We start from the raw sequence: 18,557 nt of genomic DNA, 5'->3' as shown, positions 1-18,557 counted from the left end.
CACCTATATCTTCACCACCACCACCTCCTATATCATCACCACACCATCTTTATCATCACACCACCACCTATATCAATCACCACCACCACCACCACCGATATCATCACCTCCACCACCATCTTTATCATCACCACCACCACACCTATATCATCTCCACCACCACCATCTATAGCATCACCACCACCACCATCTATATCATCACCACCACCACCACCATCTATATCAGCACCACCACCACCACCACCACCATCTATTATCATCACCACCACCACCACCTATATATCACCACCACCACCATCTTTATCATCACCACCACTATATCATCACCACCACCATCACCATCTATATCATACACCACCACCACCATTTTATCATCACCACCACCATCTATATCATCACCACCAACACCACCTATATCATCTCCACCACCACCATCTTATATCATCACCACCCCCACCATCTATATCACACCACCACCACCATCTTATATCATCATCACCACACCATCTTTATCATCACCACCCCCACCACTTATCACCACCACCACTATATCATCACCACCACCACCAACTATATCATCACCACCACACCATCTATATCATCTCCACCACCACCATCTTATCATCACCACCACCTATAACATCACCACCACCATCTATTTCATCACCACCACCACCATCTTATCATCACCACCACCTCCTATATCATCACCACCACCACCACCTTCTATATCATCATCACCACCACCTTCTATATCATCACCACCACCATCTAATATCATCACCACCACCACCATCTTATCATCACCACCACCATCCATATCATCACCACCACCATCTATAGCATCACCACCACCACCATCTATATCATCAACACCACCACCATCTATATCATCTCCACCACCACCATCTTTATCATCACACCACCATCTATATCAGCACCACCACCACCACCTTATCATCACACCACCACCACCTATTCATCACCACCACCACCACCTATTCATCACCACCACCACCATCTATATCATCACCACCACCACCTATATCATCACACCACCACCATCTATATCATCACCACCACCATATTATATCATCACCACCACCACCACCTATATCATCATCACCACACCATCTTTATCATCACCACCACCACCATCTATATCATCACCAACCACCACCACCATCTTTATCATCACCACACCACCACCTATTATCATCACCACCACCACCACTATATCATCACCACCACCTACCACCTATATCATCACCAACCACCATCTATATCATCACCAAACACCACCTATACACCACCACCAATACCACCAATATCATAAACCAAAAACCCCCCCCAAATCAATATCCCCAAAAAAACCCCCACTCCCTATATCATAACCACCCCCAACCAAATCTGTATGTCCCCCAACCACCTTTTTAATCACCCCCAAAACCAAATTTATGTCATCCCCCCACCACCTATAAAATCACTACCAAATTTTATCATCACACCACCACCACCACCTATTTTCATCCAACCAAAACCCACCACCCATTATATCACCACCCCACCCCCTTATCATCTAAAACCCAACCCCACACCTATTACCCCCCCTTTCCCACCCACCACTTATATCAAAAACCACCACCACCCCCTTTAATCATCACCAAAAAACCTACGTATATAAATTCACCAACCCCCACCACTTACACCCCACCCCCCTTCCTATACATCACCAACCCCCCCTTTAATACTTCCCCAAAACCCCCCCCCAAACCTAGTCATGGCAGGAGGAAAAAAAAGTTCACTTGAGTAAAGAAAAATAGTTTTTAAAAACATAAAATCATGGAGTAGGAAGGTTAAAGGGCGGGCTTCTCGATTTTTTTTTCCCCTCCCAGAGCCTCTTGGGGGACCCCCTTTTTTTTTTTTCCTTTTTGGGCAAGACTTTCTCTCACTCTAAAATTCAGTTTTTAAAAAGTCCCTTTTTTTTGGTTACTGTATTTCTTTATCCAAAAAACCCAAAAAACTTTTTCTAAAAAGTTTTCAGTTCCCACCATTAAAACCTTTGAAAGCCCACCTTTTTAAAAACACTAGAATCTTACTTGTACTACTTGCTTTAAACCCCCTTCCTAAACAAGTAAAACCCAACATTTATTCTATCCCTCCTTTTTCTGATTCAAAAAAATAAAAAGCAGTTTGTGTTTTCTTTTTTAAATCAAATTTGATTGAAATATTTTTTCCAGGGGCCAAAAATAAAACAACAAAAGAGTGACTGAGAAAGAAATGAAAGAAAATTCAAGCAAAAATTTTTCTCCCATATAATTTTTGTTGCCTGGTTTAAAAGTCATATTCTTAGTTACTTAAATAAAAGGGGGCTTACAATGTTTCTTATATCAGTCTTCTTTGAAAAAAAAAATTTTTTTTTCTTTTAACCCGGCACCTTTTTTTACCATACAATCGACATTTTACCTTTTTCTTTTTTCCCACCCAAAATTTTAAACTTTTTTTAAAAGGATATGATAAACAGGAAAAAAATCAATCCCTTTAACAAAAGTACAACCAAAAAAAATTCGTACTTTTATTGGGGTTTGTATGAAACAAATCCTTGGGGCAAGGGAAATTTTTTAAAAAATTTGACTTTTTAAAAATAATATTGTCCTAGCCCCGGGAAACCCAGCCCGGGGAACCTGTTTCCCACTTTATTTATTTTGTAACAAATTAGGGTGTCTCCTGGCTGAAATCGCAATTCTTCATCCTCAAATTTCAGCCCACACTCATTGTTCCGAGTGAAAGTGTCCACCTCTGACTTCAGATGGCGCATAGATGATAGGAAACCTATAAAGAAAGAGAGCAAATCTAAAATTTAAAAAACACAAAAATTTAAACTGACGGGTTTTAGTAAAAGTTGAACAAGAATTGGATGTATTACAAAAGAGTTTAGTTAATGTGTACAACAAAGTGGAAGATGCACAGCAAAGACTCCCGGGAAAGTTTTGGAATTTAAACCTAAAAATTTTAATACGAAATATCTGGCAGACAAGAAAACTATTTCCCCGAGGGGGAAAATTTTTCAGGGAATGTTACGAAAAATTTACATTTTGGGCCTCATTTGAAGGGCCCTTTTTTTTCTCTTTTTGGGGACAAAAAAAAAAGTTTTTAAAGGGAAAAAATTCAGCATTATGAAACTCTTTCCAAATCTCAAGTTGTCTTATCCATGATGGATAAGACAATTCATCCTGTTGTTAACAAATGAATTTTTTTCCCAAAAGTCTTTACAACTCATCCAAACAACTGAAAACCCGCAGGGGGGGACCCTTGAAAAATGACAAACCTCCAACTATACATTTTTTTTTTGTAAAAAAACCCCACAAGGAAAATTTTTACAAAAAAAGGGTTAAAAGGGGGAAAAACCCTTTAACAGTTTCAGGATACAAAGAATACAAAATATAAAAACAGCAACAGACTGTTCGTGACGGTGGAAGATATCAGAAATTCCCAAATTAGTGTGGTAGGAATAAAATATATATGTTTCAGAGAGAAAAACCCAAAAACTTTTCAAGCCCAAAAAAATTTACAAAAAGGGCAGTCATGAATTTTGGAAAAAATTTTAAAATAAATTTAAGTTTCCCTTTTCCATTTTATCAAATGGAAAGGGCCTTTAAACCACCAATTGGGAAAAATTCATTCCCAAATTTTTAAAACAACCCCCTTAAAAAGGGAAAAGTTTTTCCCCCCAAATAGAAAAAAAAAGGTTTTGGCCCTTTGGGTTTTATATTCGTTATTACATTATTACAAAAAAAAACTATAGTCCCCTTTTCCCAACAAGCCCTCATTTTGTGGGAACTTTTTGCCCCACCAAAACAAAAAAACTGAGGTCATTTTGACTACAAAAATGGGGAGGCAAGGGGGGGGCCCAATAAATTTCTGGCTACACCAATTTGGGATAAAAACCAGCTCCGGGCTTTTATAACAGCCGGGCCAAAAATTATAGCCCACCTTTATATTCTTAGCAAAATTAAACAGCAAAAAATGACTGAGAAAGAATGAAAAAAAATTGCGGGCAGGGTTTCTTCGGGAAATTACAAGGGGCCTTTTGGGTTCAAGGGGGCAGTTTGGATGGTATTGCATGAAATCTTTTAAAAAAGGGGGTGATGGTGGCTGTTTGGGGTTTTGGAAAGGGGAATTTTTCAATGTATGAAACAATCGTCGTAAAGTGCTCGAAGATTGGGGGAATCTTTGCTTTCTGCCTTTACATATTAGGAGGCACCCTTTGATATAAATCAAACCACCTTTTAAATCCGCAGCCCACCTTCACGGGAAACCCAAATTTCATTTCTTCTCTTCCTATTTCATACCCAAGGAGGGTTAGGCATGTGTCAAGTGGGAAGACACAGAGTTAGGGGGCCCAAGTGAATCAGTCTGCGGGAAAAGGGGTGTGTGAGGGGGGAATTAAACGGGGGTAAAATCCAAGTTTTTTGGGAGGGGAGGGGCTTAAAGTTTTAACAGCCTGTTGGGGGTGGGAGGGCCGGGGGAAGTGAGCGGGTTTGTTTGCCAATGAACAGCTCGGGTCCGATTTGAGTGGGGAAAAGGCAAAGGCAATAAAGGTGAGTGTTCAAACTACAGAAGCATAACTTTGGTGAGTATTCCTGGGAAATTATGTGGGAGGGTATTGATTGAGAGGGTGAAGGCATGTACAGAGAATCAGATTGGGGAAGAGCAGTGTGGTTTCAGAAGTGGTGTTTGCTTTGAAGAATGTGTGTGAGAAATATTTAGGACAACAGATGGATTTGTATGTAGCATTTATGAATCTGGAGAAGGCATATCAACATCCTTTATGGAAGGTCTTAAGAGTATATGGTGTAGAAGGTAAGTTGATAGAAGCAGTGAAAATTTTTTACCAAGGATGTAAGGCATGTGTACGAATAGGAAGAGAGGAGAGTGAGTGATTCCCAAAGAATGTCAGTTTGAAGCAGGTGTGTGTGATATCCCCATGCAAGAGTTTTGGAAAGAGAGGTGAGTATGCCGTCTGTTGGGGATGAGAGGGTTTGGGAAGTGAGTCTGTTGTTGTTTGCCAATGATACAGCTCTAATGGCTGATTCTTGTGAGAAAATGCAGAAGATGGTGACTGAGTTTGGAAAAGAGTGTGAAAGGAGACAGTTGAGAGAAAATGTGAATAAGAGCAAGGTTATTAGGTTCAGGAGGGTTGAAAGACAAATTAATTGGGATGTAAGTTTGAATGGAGAAAAATTGAAGGAAGTGAAGTGTTAAAATTTAGATTTCTGGGAGTGGACTTAGCAGTGGATGGAACCATGGAAGTGAGTAATAGGATGAGGTAGGGGGCGAAGGTTCTGGGAGCAATGAATAATGTGTGGAAGGAGACAAATTATCTTGGAGAGCAAAATTGGGTATGTTTGAAGGAATAGTAGTCCAACAATATTATATGGTTGCGAGGCATGGGCTACGGAGTGTGGATGTGTTGGAAATGAAATGTTTGAGAACAATATGTGGTGTGAGATGGTTTGATTGAGTAAGTAATGAAAGGGTCAGAGAGAGATGTGTGGAAATAAAAAAAGTGTGGTTGAGAGAGCAGAAGAGGGTGCGTTGAAATGGTTTGGGCATATGGAGAGAATGAGTGAGGAAAGATTGACAAAGAGGACATTAGTGTCAAAGGTGGAGGGAACAAGGAGGAGCAAGAGACCAAACTGGAGGTGGAAGGATGGAGTGAAAAAGACTTTGAGCGATCGGGCCCTGAACATACAGGGAGGAGGGTGAGAGGCATGCAAGGAATATAGTGAATTGGAACAATGTGGTATACCGGGGTCAACGTGCTGTCAAATGATTGAACCAGGGTACATGAAATGTCTAGAGAAAACCATGGAAAGGTTTGTGGGGCCTGGATGTGGATAGGGAGCCATGGTTGTGGTGCATTACACATTACAGCTAGAGACTGAGTGTGAATGAACGTGGCCTTTTTTGTCTGTTTTCCTGGCACTACCTCACTGAAACAGGGGGTAGCAATGCTGTTTCCTATGGGGTGGGGTAGTGCCAGGAATGGATGATGGCATGCAGGTATGAATATGTACGTGTGTATATATGTCTGTGTGTATGTATGTATATGTTGATATGTACATGCATGTATATGTGTGTAAATGGATGTTTATATATATATATATATATTTTTTTTTTTTTTTTTTTTATACTTTGTCGCTGTCTCCCGCGTTTGCGAGGTAGCGCAAGGAAACAGACAAAAGAAATGGCCCAACCCCCCCCCCCATACACATGTACATACACACATCCACACACGCAAATATACATACCTACACAGCTTTCCATGGTTTACCCCAGACGCTTCACATGCCTTGATTCAATCCACTGACAGCACGTCAACCCCTGTATACCACATCGCTCCAATTCACTCTATTCCTTGCCCTCCTTTCACCCTCCTGCATGTTCAGGCCCCGATCACTCAAAATCTTTTTCACTCCATCTCTCCACCTCCAATTTGGTCTCCCTCTTCTCCTTGTTCCCTCCACCTCCGACACATATATCCTCTTGGTCAATCTTTCCTCACTCATCCTCTCCATGTGCCCAAACCACTTCAAAACACCCTCTTCTGCTCTCTCAACCACGCTCTTTTTATTTCCACACATCTCTCTTACCCTTACGTTACTCACTCGATCAAACCACCTCACACCACACATTGTCCTCAAACATCTCATTTCCAGCACATCCATCCTCCTGCGCACAACTCTATCCACAGCCCACGCCTCACAACCATACAACATTGTTGGAACCACTATTCCTTCAAACATACCCATTTTTGCTTTCCGAGATAATGTTCTCGACTTCCACACATTCTTCAAGGCCCCCAGAATTTTTGCCCCCTCCCCCACCCTATGATCCACTTCCGCTTCCATGGTTCCATCCGCTGCCAGATCCACTCCCAGATATCTAAAACACTTCACTTCCTCCAGTTTTTCTCCATTCAAACTCACCTCCCAATTGACTTGACCCTCAACCCTACTGTACCTAATAACCTTGCTCTTATTCACATTTACTCTTAACTTTCTTCTTCCACACACTTTACCAAAGTCAGTCACCAGCTTCTGCAGTTTCTCACATGAATCAGCCACCAGCGCTGTATCATCAGCGAACAACAACTGACTCACTTCCCAAGCTCTCTCATCCCCAACAGACTTCATACTTGCCCCTCTTTCCAAAACTCTTGCATTTACCTCCCTAACAACCCCATCCATAAACAAATTAAACAACCATGGAGACATCACACACCCCTGCCGCAAACCTACATTCACTGAAAACCAATCACTTTCCTCTCTTCCTACACGTACACATGCCTTACATCCTCGATAAAAACTTTTCACTGCTTCTAACAACTTTCCTCCCACACCATATATTCTTAATACCTTCCACAGAGCATCTCTATCAACTCTATCATATGCCTTCTCCAGATCCATAAATGCTACATACAAATCCATTTGCTTTTCTAAGTATTTCTCACATACATTCTTCAAAGCAAACACCTGATCCACACATCCTCTACCACTTCTGAAACCACACTGCTCTTCCCCAATCTGATGCTCTGTACATGCCTTCACCCTCTCAATCAATACCCTCCCATATAATTTACCAGGAATACTCAACAAACTTATACCTCTGTAATTTGAGCACTCACTCTTATATAAAAAAAAAAATATATATATATATATATATATATATATATATATATATATTTTTATTTATTATTATTTTGCTTTGTCGCTGTCTCCCGCGTTTGCGAGGTAGCGCAAGTAAACAGACGAAAGAAATGGCCAAACCCACCCCCATACACAATGTATATACATACACGTCCACACACGCAAATATACATACCTATATATCTCAATGTACACATATATATACACACACAGACACATACATATATACCCATGCACACAATTCACACTGTCTGCCTTTATTCATTTCCATCACCACCTCGCCACACATGGAATACCATCCCCCTCCCCCCTCATGTGTGCGAGGTAGCACTAGGAAAAGACAACAAAGGCCCCATTCGTTCACACTCAGTCTCTAGCTGTCATGCAATAATGCCCGAAACCACAGCTCCCTTGCCACATCCAGGCCCCACACAACTTTCCATGGTTTACCCCAGACGCTTCACATGCCCTGATTCAATCCACTGACAGCACGTCAACCCTGGTATACCAAATCGATTCAATTCACTCTATTCCTTGCTCTCCTTTCACCCTCCTGCATGTTCAGGCCCTGATCACACAAAATCTTTTTCACTCCATCTTTCCACCTCCAATTTGGTCTCCCACTTCTCCTCATTCCCTCCACCTCGGACACATATATCCTCTTGGTCAATCTTTCCTCACTCATTCTCTCCATGTGCCCAAACCATTTCAAAACACCCTCTTCTGCTCTCTCAACCACGCTCTTTTTATTTCCACACATCTCTCTTACTTACTCGATCAAACCACCTCACACCACACATTGTCCTCAAACATCTCATTTCCAGCACATCCACCCTCCTGCGCACAACTCTATCCATAGCCCACGCCTCGCAACCATACAACATTGTTGGAACCACTATTCCTTCAAACATACCCATTTTTGCTTTCCGAGATAATGTTCTCGACTTCCACACATTCTTCAAGGCTCCCAAGATTTCCGCCCCCTCCCCCACCCTATGATTCACTTCCGCTTCCATGGTTCCATCCACTGCCAGATCCACTCCCAGATATCTAAAACACTTTACTTCCTCCAGTTTTTTCTCCATTCAAACTTACCTCCCAATTGACTTGACCCTCAACCCTACTGTACCTAATAACCTTGCTCTTATTCACATTTACTCTTAACTTTCTTCTTTCACACACTTTACCAAACTCAGTCACCAGCTTCTGCAGTTTCTCACATGAATCAGCCACCAGCGCTGTATCATCAGCGAACAACAACTGACTCACTTCCCAAGCTCTCTCATCCACAACAGACTTCATACTTGCCCCTCTTTCCAAAACTCTTGCATTCACCTCCCTAACAACCCCATCCATAAACAAATTAAACAACCATGGAGACATCACACACCCCTGCCGCAAACCTACATTCACTGAGAACCAATCACTTTCCTCTCTTCCTACACGTACACATGCCTTACATCCTCGATAAAAACTTTTTACTGCTTCTAACAACTTTCCTCCCACACCATATATTCTTAATACCTTCCACAGAGCATCTCTATCAACTCTATCATATGCCTTCTCCAGATCCATAAATGCTACATACAAATCCATTTGCTTTTCTAAGTATTTCTCACATACATTCTTCAAAGCAAACACCTGATCCACACATCCTCTGCCACTTCTGAAACCACACTGCCCTTCCCCAATCTGATGCTCTGTACATGCCTTCAACCTCTCAATCAATACCCTCCCATATAATTTACCAAGAATACTCAACAAACTCATACCTCTGTAATTTGAGCACTCACTCTTATCCCCTTTGCCTTTGTACAATGGCACTATGCACGCATTCTGCCAATCCTCAGGCACCTCACCATGAGTCATACATACATTAAATAACCTTACCAACCAGTCAACAATACAGTCACCCCCTTTTTTAATAAATTCCACTGCAATACCATCCAAACCTGCTGCCTTGCCGGCTTTCATCTTCCGCAAAGCTTTTACTACCTCTTCTCTGTTTACCAAATCATTTTCCCTAACCCTCTCACTTTGCCCACCACCTCGACCAAAACACCCTATATCTACCACTCTATCATCAAACACATTCAACAAACCTTCAAAATACTCACTCCATCTCCTTCTCACATCACCACTACTTGTTATCACCTCCCCATTTGCGCCCTTCACTGAAGTTCCCATTTGCTCCCTTGTCTTACGCACTTTATTTACCTCCTTCCAGAACATCTTTTTATTCTCCCTAAAATTTAATGATACTCTCTCACCCCAACTCTCATATATATATATATATATATATATATATATATATATATATATATATATATATATATATATATATATATATATATATATTTCTTTCTTTCATACTATTCGCCATTTCCCGCGTTAGCGAGGTAGCATCAAGAACAGAGGACTGGGCCTTTGAGGGAATATCCTCATCTGGCCCCCTTCTCTGTTCCTTCTTTGAGAAAAAAAAAAGGCAAAGCCGATAAGAGTGAGTGCTCAAATTACAGAGGTATAAGTTTGTTGAGTATTCCTGGTAAATTATATGGGAGGGTAATGATTGAGAGGGTGAAGGCATGTACAGAGCATCAGATTGGGGAAGAGCAGGGTGGTTTCAGAAGTGGTAGAGGATGTATGGATCAGGTGTTTGCTTTGAAGAATGTATGTGAGAAATACTTAGAAAAGCAAATGGATTTGTATGTAGCATTTATGGATCTGGAGAAGGCATATGATAGAGTTGCTCTGTGGAAGGTATTAAGAATATATGGTGTGGGAGGCAAGTTGTTAGAAGCAGTGAAAAGTTTTTATCGAGGATGTAAGGCATGTGTACATGTAGGAAGAGAGGAAATTGATTGGTTCTCAGTGAATGTAGGTTTGTGGCATGGGTGTGTGATGTCTCCATGGTTGTTTAATTTATTTATGGATGGGGTTGTTAGGGAGGTGAATGCAAGAGTTTTGGAAAGAGGGACAAGTATGTAGTCTGTTGTGGATGAGAGAGCTTGGGAAGTGAGTCAGTTGTTGTTCGCTGAATGGAGAAAAACTGGAGGAAGTGAAGTATTTTAGATATTTGGGAGTGGATTTGGCAGCGGATGGAACCATGGAAGCAGAAGTGAATCATAGGGTGGGGGAGGGGGCGAAAGTTCTGGGAGCATTGAAGAGTGTGTGGATGTCGAGTAAATTATCTCAGAAAGCAAAAATGGGTATGTTTGAAGGAATATTGGTTTCAACAAAGTTATACGGTTGCGAGGCATGGGCTATAGATAGAGTGGTACAGAGGAGGGTGGATGTGCTGGAAATGAGATGTTTGAGGACAATATGTGGTGTGAGGTGGTTTGATCGAGTAAGTAATAATAGGGTAAGGGAGATGTGGTAATAAAAAGAGTGTGGTTGAGAGAGCAAAAGAGGGTGTTTTGAAATGGTTTGGTCACATGGATAGAATGAGTGAGGGAGGAAAGATTGACCAAGTGGATATATGTGTCAGAGGTGGAGGGAACGAGGAGAAGTGGGAGACCAAATTGGAGGTGGAAAGCGGGAGTGAAATGGATTTTGAGTGATTGGGGCCTGAACATTCAGGAGGGTGAAAGGCATACAAGGAATAGAGTGAATTGGAACAATGTGGTATACTGGGGTCGACCTGCTGTCAATGGATTGAACCAGGGTATGTGAAGCATCTGGGATAAACCATGGAAAGTTTTGTGGGGCCTGGATGTGGAAAGGGAGCTGTGGTTTCGGTGCATTATTACATGACAGCTAGAGACTGAGTGTGAACAAATGTGGTCTTTGTTGTCTTTTCCTAGTGCTACCTCACGCACATGCGGGGGCAGGGGGTTGTTATTTCATGTGTGGCGGGGTGGCGATGGAAATTAATAAAGGCAGCAGTATGAATTATGTACATGTGTATATATGTATGTGTCTCTGTGTGTATATATATGTATACATAGAGATGTATAGGTATGTATATGTGTGTGTGTGTGGACGTGTATGTATATACATGTGTATGTGGGAGGGTTGGGCCATTCTTTCGTCTGTTTCCTTGTGCTACCTCGCTAACACGGGAGACAGCGACAAAGTAAAATAAATATAAATAAATAAATAAATAAATGAATAAATAATATATTCTAGGCTCCAGTTATAGATGAAAGTCTACTACAAGGCTGCACCTTATCTGTAATAGAAAGAGGTTAATGAAAAGGAAAAAGAAGAGACACGGAGAATTACAAATATTGGAAGAAGAATAAAACCTGTATCTTAAAAGATGTCAAGTTATAGTTATTGGGAAAGACATTTAGAGGGTAAAGTTCCAAAGGTTTGATGTCTAGAGGAAGAAACATTGGCCCACCCTTGAGTTGCCAATAGGCACATAGTAATCATGTGATGCAGAAACTTGTTGAGTATTGCATGATGTAGCTAATGGTGGGGAGACAAAAGCAACCTGCTCTCAGGAGCAAAAACCAAAATCATACCGATAGACAAGGTAGAGTGAACCAACATTGCAGCACAGGGCAAATGGGTTAAGTTCAGAAGGTAGTCTGGGAGAGTTTATAACTCAGAATGCTTTGATGTAACTCTGTCAAGTAAGGATGCACAGTTAGAACTACTCCAGAAGTGAGATTAGTACCCCATACAAAATGGAGAGATGATGACCAGACATTGGTAAGATACGAAGGATATCACCAGTAGATCTTGCACTACAGATACCATAATGGTGAACAGAGAGAAGACTGAGAGATTTAAGATGTTTGAGGATACGAAAGATGAGGGATTCAAAGACTTTGGGAATACCAGAAGTCAAAGCACCAGGATGACAGTTAAAGGGGTTAAAAATGGGCAACCTCCCAAGAAAAGTTCTGTTTTTAAAAATGATATGTGTGCATGTCCCTCTTTTTAAACTAGTAATATTACAGCACAGCTCCACAAGCTGTTCACGATTTCTATGCACATTCTTGAATACCACATGTCCCAATTATATCCTCAACTGCCACATTACTAACCTTTGCATTAAATCATCTATCACTAATACCCAGTCTCTTGCATCAAAACTGCTGACACACTCACTTAGGTGCTCCAAAAACACTTGCCTCACAATCTTTCTTCCCATGGTCAAGCATATAAGCACTAATAATCACCCATCTGTCTCAATCCACTTTCAGTTTTACCTAAATCATTCTGACACTTACTTTAACACTCCTTCAGTTACTCTCACAACTCTTGCTTAGCTATTGCACTCACACCAACTTCTGACTTTACTCTTAAGACATCTTTGAACCATTTTTTTCCTTTACCCTTAAGCAGTGTTCACTCTGGGCCATAACATTCACATTCCTTTCCTTAAACATTTTACCTACTTGGTTACGCATATTCACACACCCCAGTCTAAGCCGTTGAGGAGGATGAGCATTCCCTGCTTGGCTCCTTCTTCTGTTCCATCTTTTACAAACATCTGTCAGCCTCATCTACTTTATGATGATTTAAGTGGGTGATTCTTCATGGATACACCTAAAGATGGAAGGCTGAATCATTGTTTTCACCCCTCATCGAGCAAGCATTCTCTCACATGCTTGTAGAGCTCTGTCTATGACTGGGAGACTTATTCCTTTGTAATTTCTAAAATGATTCTCCCTCCATTTCCTCTACATGGTGAAACAATTGCTGCACCTATCTGGTTATTGCAAAGACAACCACTTTTCCATTACTCTGGAGTATACTGCTTTTTTCACCTCCCCCTTTGTAATATCTTCCTCTCCATCATATTTAAGAAATAAGAAGCACTTCCAGTAGTGTGGAGGCTGTTTCACTTTAAAACACTGGTTCAGAATGTGTACGAGTAAACAGAAAGGCTGTACACATCTGATCCACCTCTTGGAACTGGAAGTAGAGTTAGTAATGACAAACAGGTATATAGAAAGTCAGGTAGATGGAATCAATTTCTAAGCAGATAAGTTACTAAATCCACAATAAACAACCTTGTCTGTCTCATAATAATCACAGTCCTGGTAACCAAAAATAAGTATCAAAAGAAAATGGCGCAGAAACCGTTATGGTTTTATTCCTGTGTTCTTTGTTATAAATGGAAGGAATCTAGTAACACATTACAGTAGTTGTATGATGGAAAGTACTAATCTAACAGAGAGACAGAAAAGCAAATCATATACAAACTCACCCTCATGAATGATGTCTTGTCCTCGAATAACTCTAAAATAGGCATCTTTTTTAAGTGTTCCTTTAATGCACCTGCAACCAGCAACTGGGACCTTTTTCTTTCCTTCTGTTATCACAAACTCAGCCAGGACATTAGCCTCACCTAAAAGTTAAATGGAGTGAAAATATGAAAGATGAGCAAAAATATGAACATCTAGTCTCCTTATTTATGCCAAACCAACAAGTGCTGAATTCGCAAAAATGTGATCTACCTCTTCTTATCCACTTGGACAGTTGGTAAAACTAACATACATTTGAAAAGAATAAATGTCTATTATATGCTTGTCTGAAATTAATGAAAAGTATGATAAGCCCATTAAATCGCCAATATCAGATGAATGATAAACAGAACATGATGAAGAGGAAGAGCTAACTACAGTAAAGGCACAAATAAGGAAGATAAGAGCCCTACTACCCTTACATTTCAAACGAATATGCATTATCTTACACTTGCCTCAATGTGATCAAAAATCTCTTAAAACACTTTGAACAATAAATACAGTAAGCAAGAGCTATCTTGAATTCATTTCCACTAATATAAGCAATTTGGCAAGCTTTTAACATTTTTAATCTTTCAGACACATGAAGAATAAATGCTAACCCTTTTCAAATGTAAGAGGAGGGTTCCCACCTTCCTCGTGACCACTCTATCTATCCATCTATATCTATGACACCTGTTCCAACTGGAACTCCCTCAAGGTGGTGGCCATGGCAATAGAGTCTCCATAACTGGTGGACACCAGTGCTGCTTCTTAGCCTTTAGTGTCTCACCCTTAACAGGCTACTGGCAAAGGGCAACTCTAGTGCAGCGTTTGCAGAGGCTCTTACCTTATGTTCCTATGACTACTACTATCTAATGTGTCTACCTAATGCTCCTGCCTAAATGTTCTAACCTACTACTGGAATCTACTGCTCCTACCATTTTGCTAAAAGGCAGGGCTAGCTCATAGTGCTCATCAAAGGAAAATCTAGAGTAATGAGGAATGAGCTGTGTTAGTTAATTGCTGTCAAGTATTATGTGTAACAAGGAGAGTGTATGTTTGTGGACAGAAAGCCAATAGTTCAGAGGCAGAAAAGGACAGCTTACTGTATTTATTGTACTTTCATCATTCATCATGTTTTATGCATTTTTCTGTTAGTATTGGTAATCTGAGAGGCTTTTGATATTCTATAACTTTTAGCCCTTTCAGTGCTATGCATTTCAATCAGCTGTTACATAATAAGGTAACATGAATGTCAATCTTCAAATGCCATTTCACACCACAAGTTAAATCACTGGAACAGCCAGTTTCATGTCTTCTCCAGGGACTTGCTGTCTCTGGGCACTCACAACCACCACCCATAGCATCCACAACCACCTACAACACCCACCACTGCATCCTCAACACCTGTACTTTGGAAAGACCAATTTGGTGCATACTGTAATGTGTTTTTCCTAAACTGGAAATGCATAACTCGATTCATAGGAAAAAATAAATTTAGCCGATAGTTTTTTGCATGAAATCATATAATGATATGTCCAAAGGTCTTGGTATACTTTAGACTGGGTAATCCAAGAAATAGCTGTCAATAAATGGCCGTCATTAATCAATTCATAAAAAAAATAATGGCTTTTATCATTCTTTTTATCTGGGAATAAGGGAGAAAGAATACTTACCCTAAATTCCCTGTGTGATGACTGAAGTGGGCAGAAGCAAAGGGCTGGAACCCCCCCTTTTATATTAATTTCTAAAAGCTGAAATGGTAGGAGCTACATGAGGAGTGCTCATCCTCCCAAAAAATAGGAGGAAATAGAGAGGCAGTATGTTTGAAAAGAGGAACCTGCATATTCAGGCTCTGAGAGAAAAAACGTTAAAAGGGAAGGGGGAAGAACGGTATGGGAATGTCTTGGGGATAAAGTCAGGAGTTACTGTGAAGGTAACAGCTAAGAGAGGGGTAACATTGCTGCTAAAGGAGTTGTGGGAAAGTGAGAGTGTCAGGAAAAGAGCTCCAGACTGATGTGGGTAAAAATGAAATCAGAGGTAGTGGGGTGATTATTAATGCTTACACACCTGGTAATGAGAGGATTAAGTAAGAGAGGAGGGTGTTTTGAGAGGAGCTAAATAAGTGTGTCATCAGTTTTGCTATAAGGGACTGAGTATTAACGATCAATGATTTGAACAAAAGTGGGTAATGTTGCAGTTGAATTTTGAGACATGGGATACTTAGTGTTGTAAATAAAGTTGGTGAAAAGCTTGTGGAGTTTTGAGCTGAAAGAGGACTGGTGACTGGGAATAATTGGTTGAAAAAGAGGGACATACATAAGTATACATGGGTAAGTAGGAAAGATGATAATGCAGCCTTACAGGATTAGGCACTAAATGATAGGCATGCAGAGGAAAGACTTTTTGATGTGACTTTGCTGAGAGGGGCAATCACTGGGATGCTAGAGGTTGTTGAATTTTAGAGGCTTTTTGCATACAAGAAATTATATGGGTAGGAACAGGGCTGTAAGAGTGAGTAAGCTTGGAAAAGAGGCCTGTGAGAGGAGATACCATGGAAGATCGAGTGTAGACTAGGAAAGGCGAGAGTATATGAACCTATGGGAGTAGGTGAGGAATGGGAGGAATTTAGGGAAGCAGTGCTTACATGAGTGAGAAGTGTGTGGAGGGTGGAAGAAGGAAGTTGGGCAGGTGAGAAAGGGCAGTGAGTAGAAGCATGAAGTTAAGCTGCTAGTGAAAGAGAAAAGATAGGTGTATGGGCATTATCTACAGGGAAGAAAAGATAGGTGTGTGGGAATTATTTATAGGGAAGAAAAGAGAGGTGTATGGGCATTATTTTTAGGGAAGGAGTGCAAATGATAGGGAGTACATGAGAAAGCAGCAGGAGGTCAAGAGGAAGGTGCAGGGGCTTAAAAAGAGGGTAAACGAGTGTTGAAGTGAGCAAACATCAGCAGACTTCAGGGAGAATAAGAATATGTTTTGGAAGGAGATTAACAATGTGAAAACAAGAAACAGGAACATCAATGAAAGAAGCAAATGAGGATGTGGTAACAGGTAAAAATGAAATGAAAAGGAGCTGGAGTGAGTATTATGAAGGGTTGTTAATTGTGTTTGACAATTTTAGACAGGAAGTATACAAAGGGCGGGAGTCATGGAATGTAGCTTGTTGAAAAGAGAAGAGGTGTTGTAAGACTTGCAAAATATGAAGTGTGGCAAAGCAACTGAAGTGGATGGGATTGAGCTGAATTTCTTAAGAAAAGGAGCACTTGTTTTGGCTCATGGTGAAGTGCATCAAAACTGACAGAGTGCCTGTATAATGACACTGTGTAAATGAAAGGGGGATGAAACTGAATGTTCAAATTACAAAGGTGCAAATTTGTTAATTGTAACTGGCAAGTTGTATGGGAGGACGGTGGCATGCACAGGTTCAGACTGGGAAGAACAGTGTGGTTTCAGAAGAAGAGGAAGTGTGGATCAGGTGTCTGCTTTAAAAAATGTGTGTAAGTAATACATACAGAAACACAAGGACTTGCATGTGATGCTATTTAGATCTAAAGAAAGCATATGATAGGACTGGCAGATATGCTTGTGGAAGTTGTTGAGAATATTTAGAGTGGGAGGAAAGCTGCCAAAAGCAGTAAAGAATTTATACCAAGACAGAAAGGCATGAGTAAGAAGGATGGTAAGTGGCTCCAGGTAAAGGCAGGGATGTGTGATGTCACCATGGCTGTTTAATTTCTCTATGGACAGGGTGGTTAGGAAGGTGAATGCAAGGGTCTTGGAGAGAGGAGCAGGTATGCATTCTGATGAGGACTGAGGGACCTGGGAGATGTGTCAGTTTTGTTGGGACTACCTTCAAACATAACCATTTTTGTGCCTACACAATGACCTCTTTCCACACATTCAGTGCTCCCAGAACATTTGCCCCCTCCCTCACTCTCTGCCTCATTTTTGCCTCCATGGTTCCATTTGCCACTGTGTCCTCTCCCAGGTATCTAAACGATTCACTTCCTCTAGTTTTTCTCTATTCAGCCTGACACCCCAATTATCCTATTCCTTAAACCAGCTAAACCTATTAACCTTGCTTTTATTCATATTTGCTCTTAACTTCCTCCTTTCACACAGTCTTCCAGACTCAGTCACCAACTTCTGCAGTTTCCCACTTGAATCTGCCCCCTGAACTTTATCATTAGCAAACAAGAATTGACTCACTTTCTGTGCCCCTCATCCCCTTCAGACTGCATACTCACCCCTCTCCTCAAGACTCTCACATTAACCACCTCTCACCAACCAATCCATAAACGAATTAAACAGCCATGGTGATACCACACTTTCCTGAGGCAGACCTACCTTCACTTGGAATCACTCATTCTCCTCTTTTCCCATTCATACATATGCATGACATTCTTGATAAAAACTTCTCTGCTTCTAGCAGCTATCCCTATACACTATGTATCCTTAGAGCCTTCTACAAAGGCATCTCTATCAACCCTTCCATATGCTTTCTCCAGACCCATATATACCACGTACCAAACCATCTGTTTTTCTAAGTATTTCTCACATTCTTTAAAGCAAACACCTGATCCACACATCCTTTACCACTTCCAGAACCACAATTTTCCTCGTCAATCTGATGCTCTGTACACACCTTCATCCT

The 18,557-nt window shown here is 40.8% G+C and overlaps 1 protein-coding gene across 1 annotated transcript in view; it reads right to left on the bottom strand.

Moving 5' to 3' along the window:
* Positions 1–2,574: 2,574 nt before the first annotated feature.
* mIF2 (mitochondrial translation initiation factor 2) overlaps positions 2,575–18,557 on the bottom strand; it is a 266,646-nt gene continuing 250,663 nt past the window's right edge. Inside the window, exons 15-16 of the mRNA XM_071688841.1 lie at positions 13,882–14,022; positions 2,575–2,832 (exon numbers count right to left, since the gene is read on the bottom strand). Coding sequence (XP_071544942.1) covers positions 2,639–2,832; positions 13,882–14,022 — 335 coding nt within the window. The 3' untranslated portion in view covers positions 2,575–2,638. The remainder of the gene's footprint in view (positions 2,833–13,881; positions 14,023–18,557) is intronic.

Source organism: Panulirus ornatus, chromosome 46, assembly GCF_036320965.1.
Source record: "Panulirus ornatus isolate Po-2019 chromosome 46, ASM3632096v1, whole genome shotgun sequence".
Taxonomy (NCBI): Eukaryota; Metazoa; Arthropoda; class Malacostraca; order Decapoda; family Palinuridae; genus Panulirus; species Panulirus ornatus.
The sequence above is the reverse complement of the archived record's forward strand: the minus strand, read 5'-3'. Positions and strand labels throughout refer to the sequence as shown.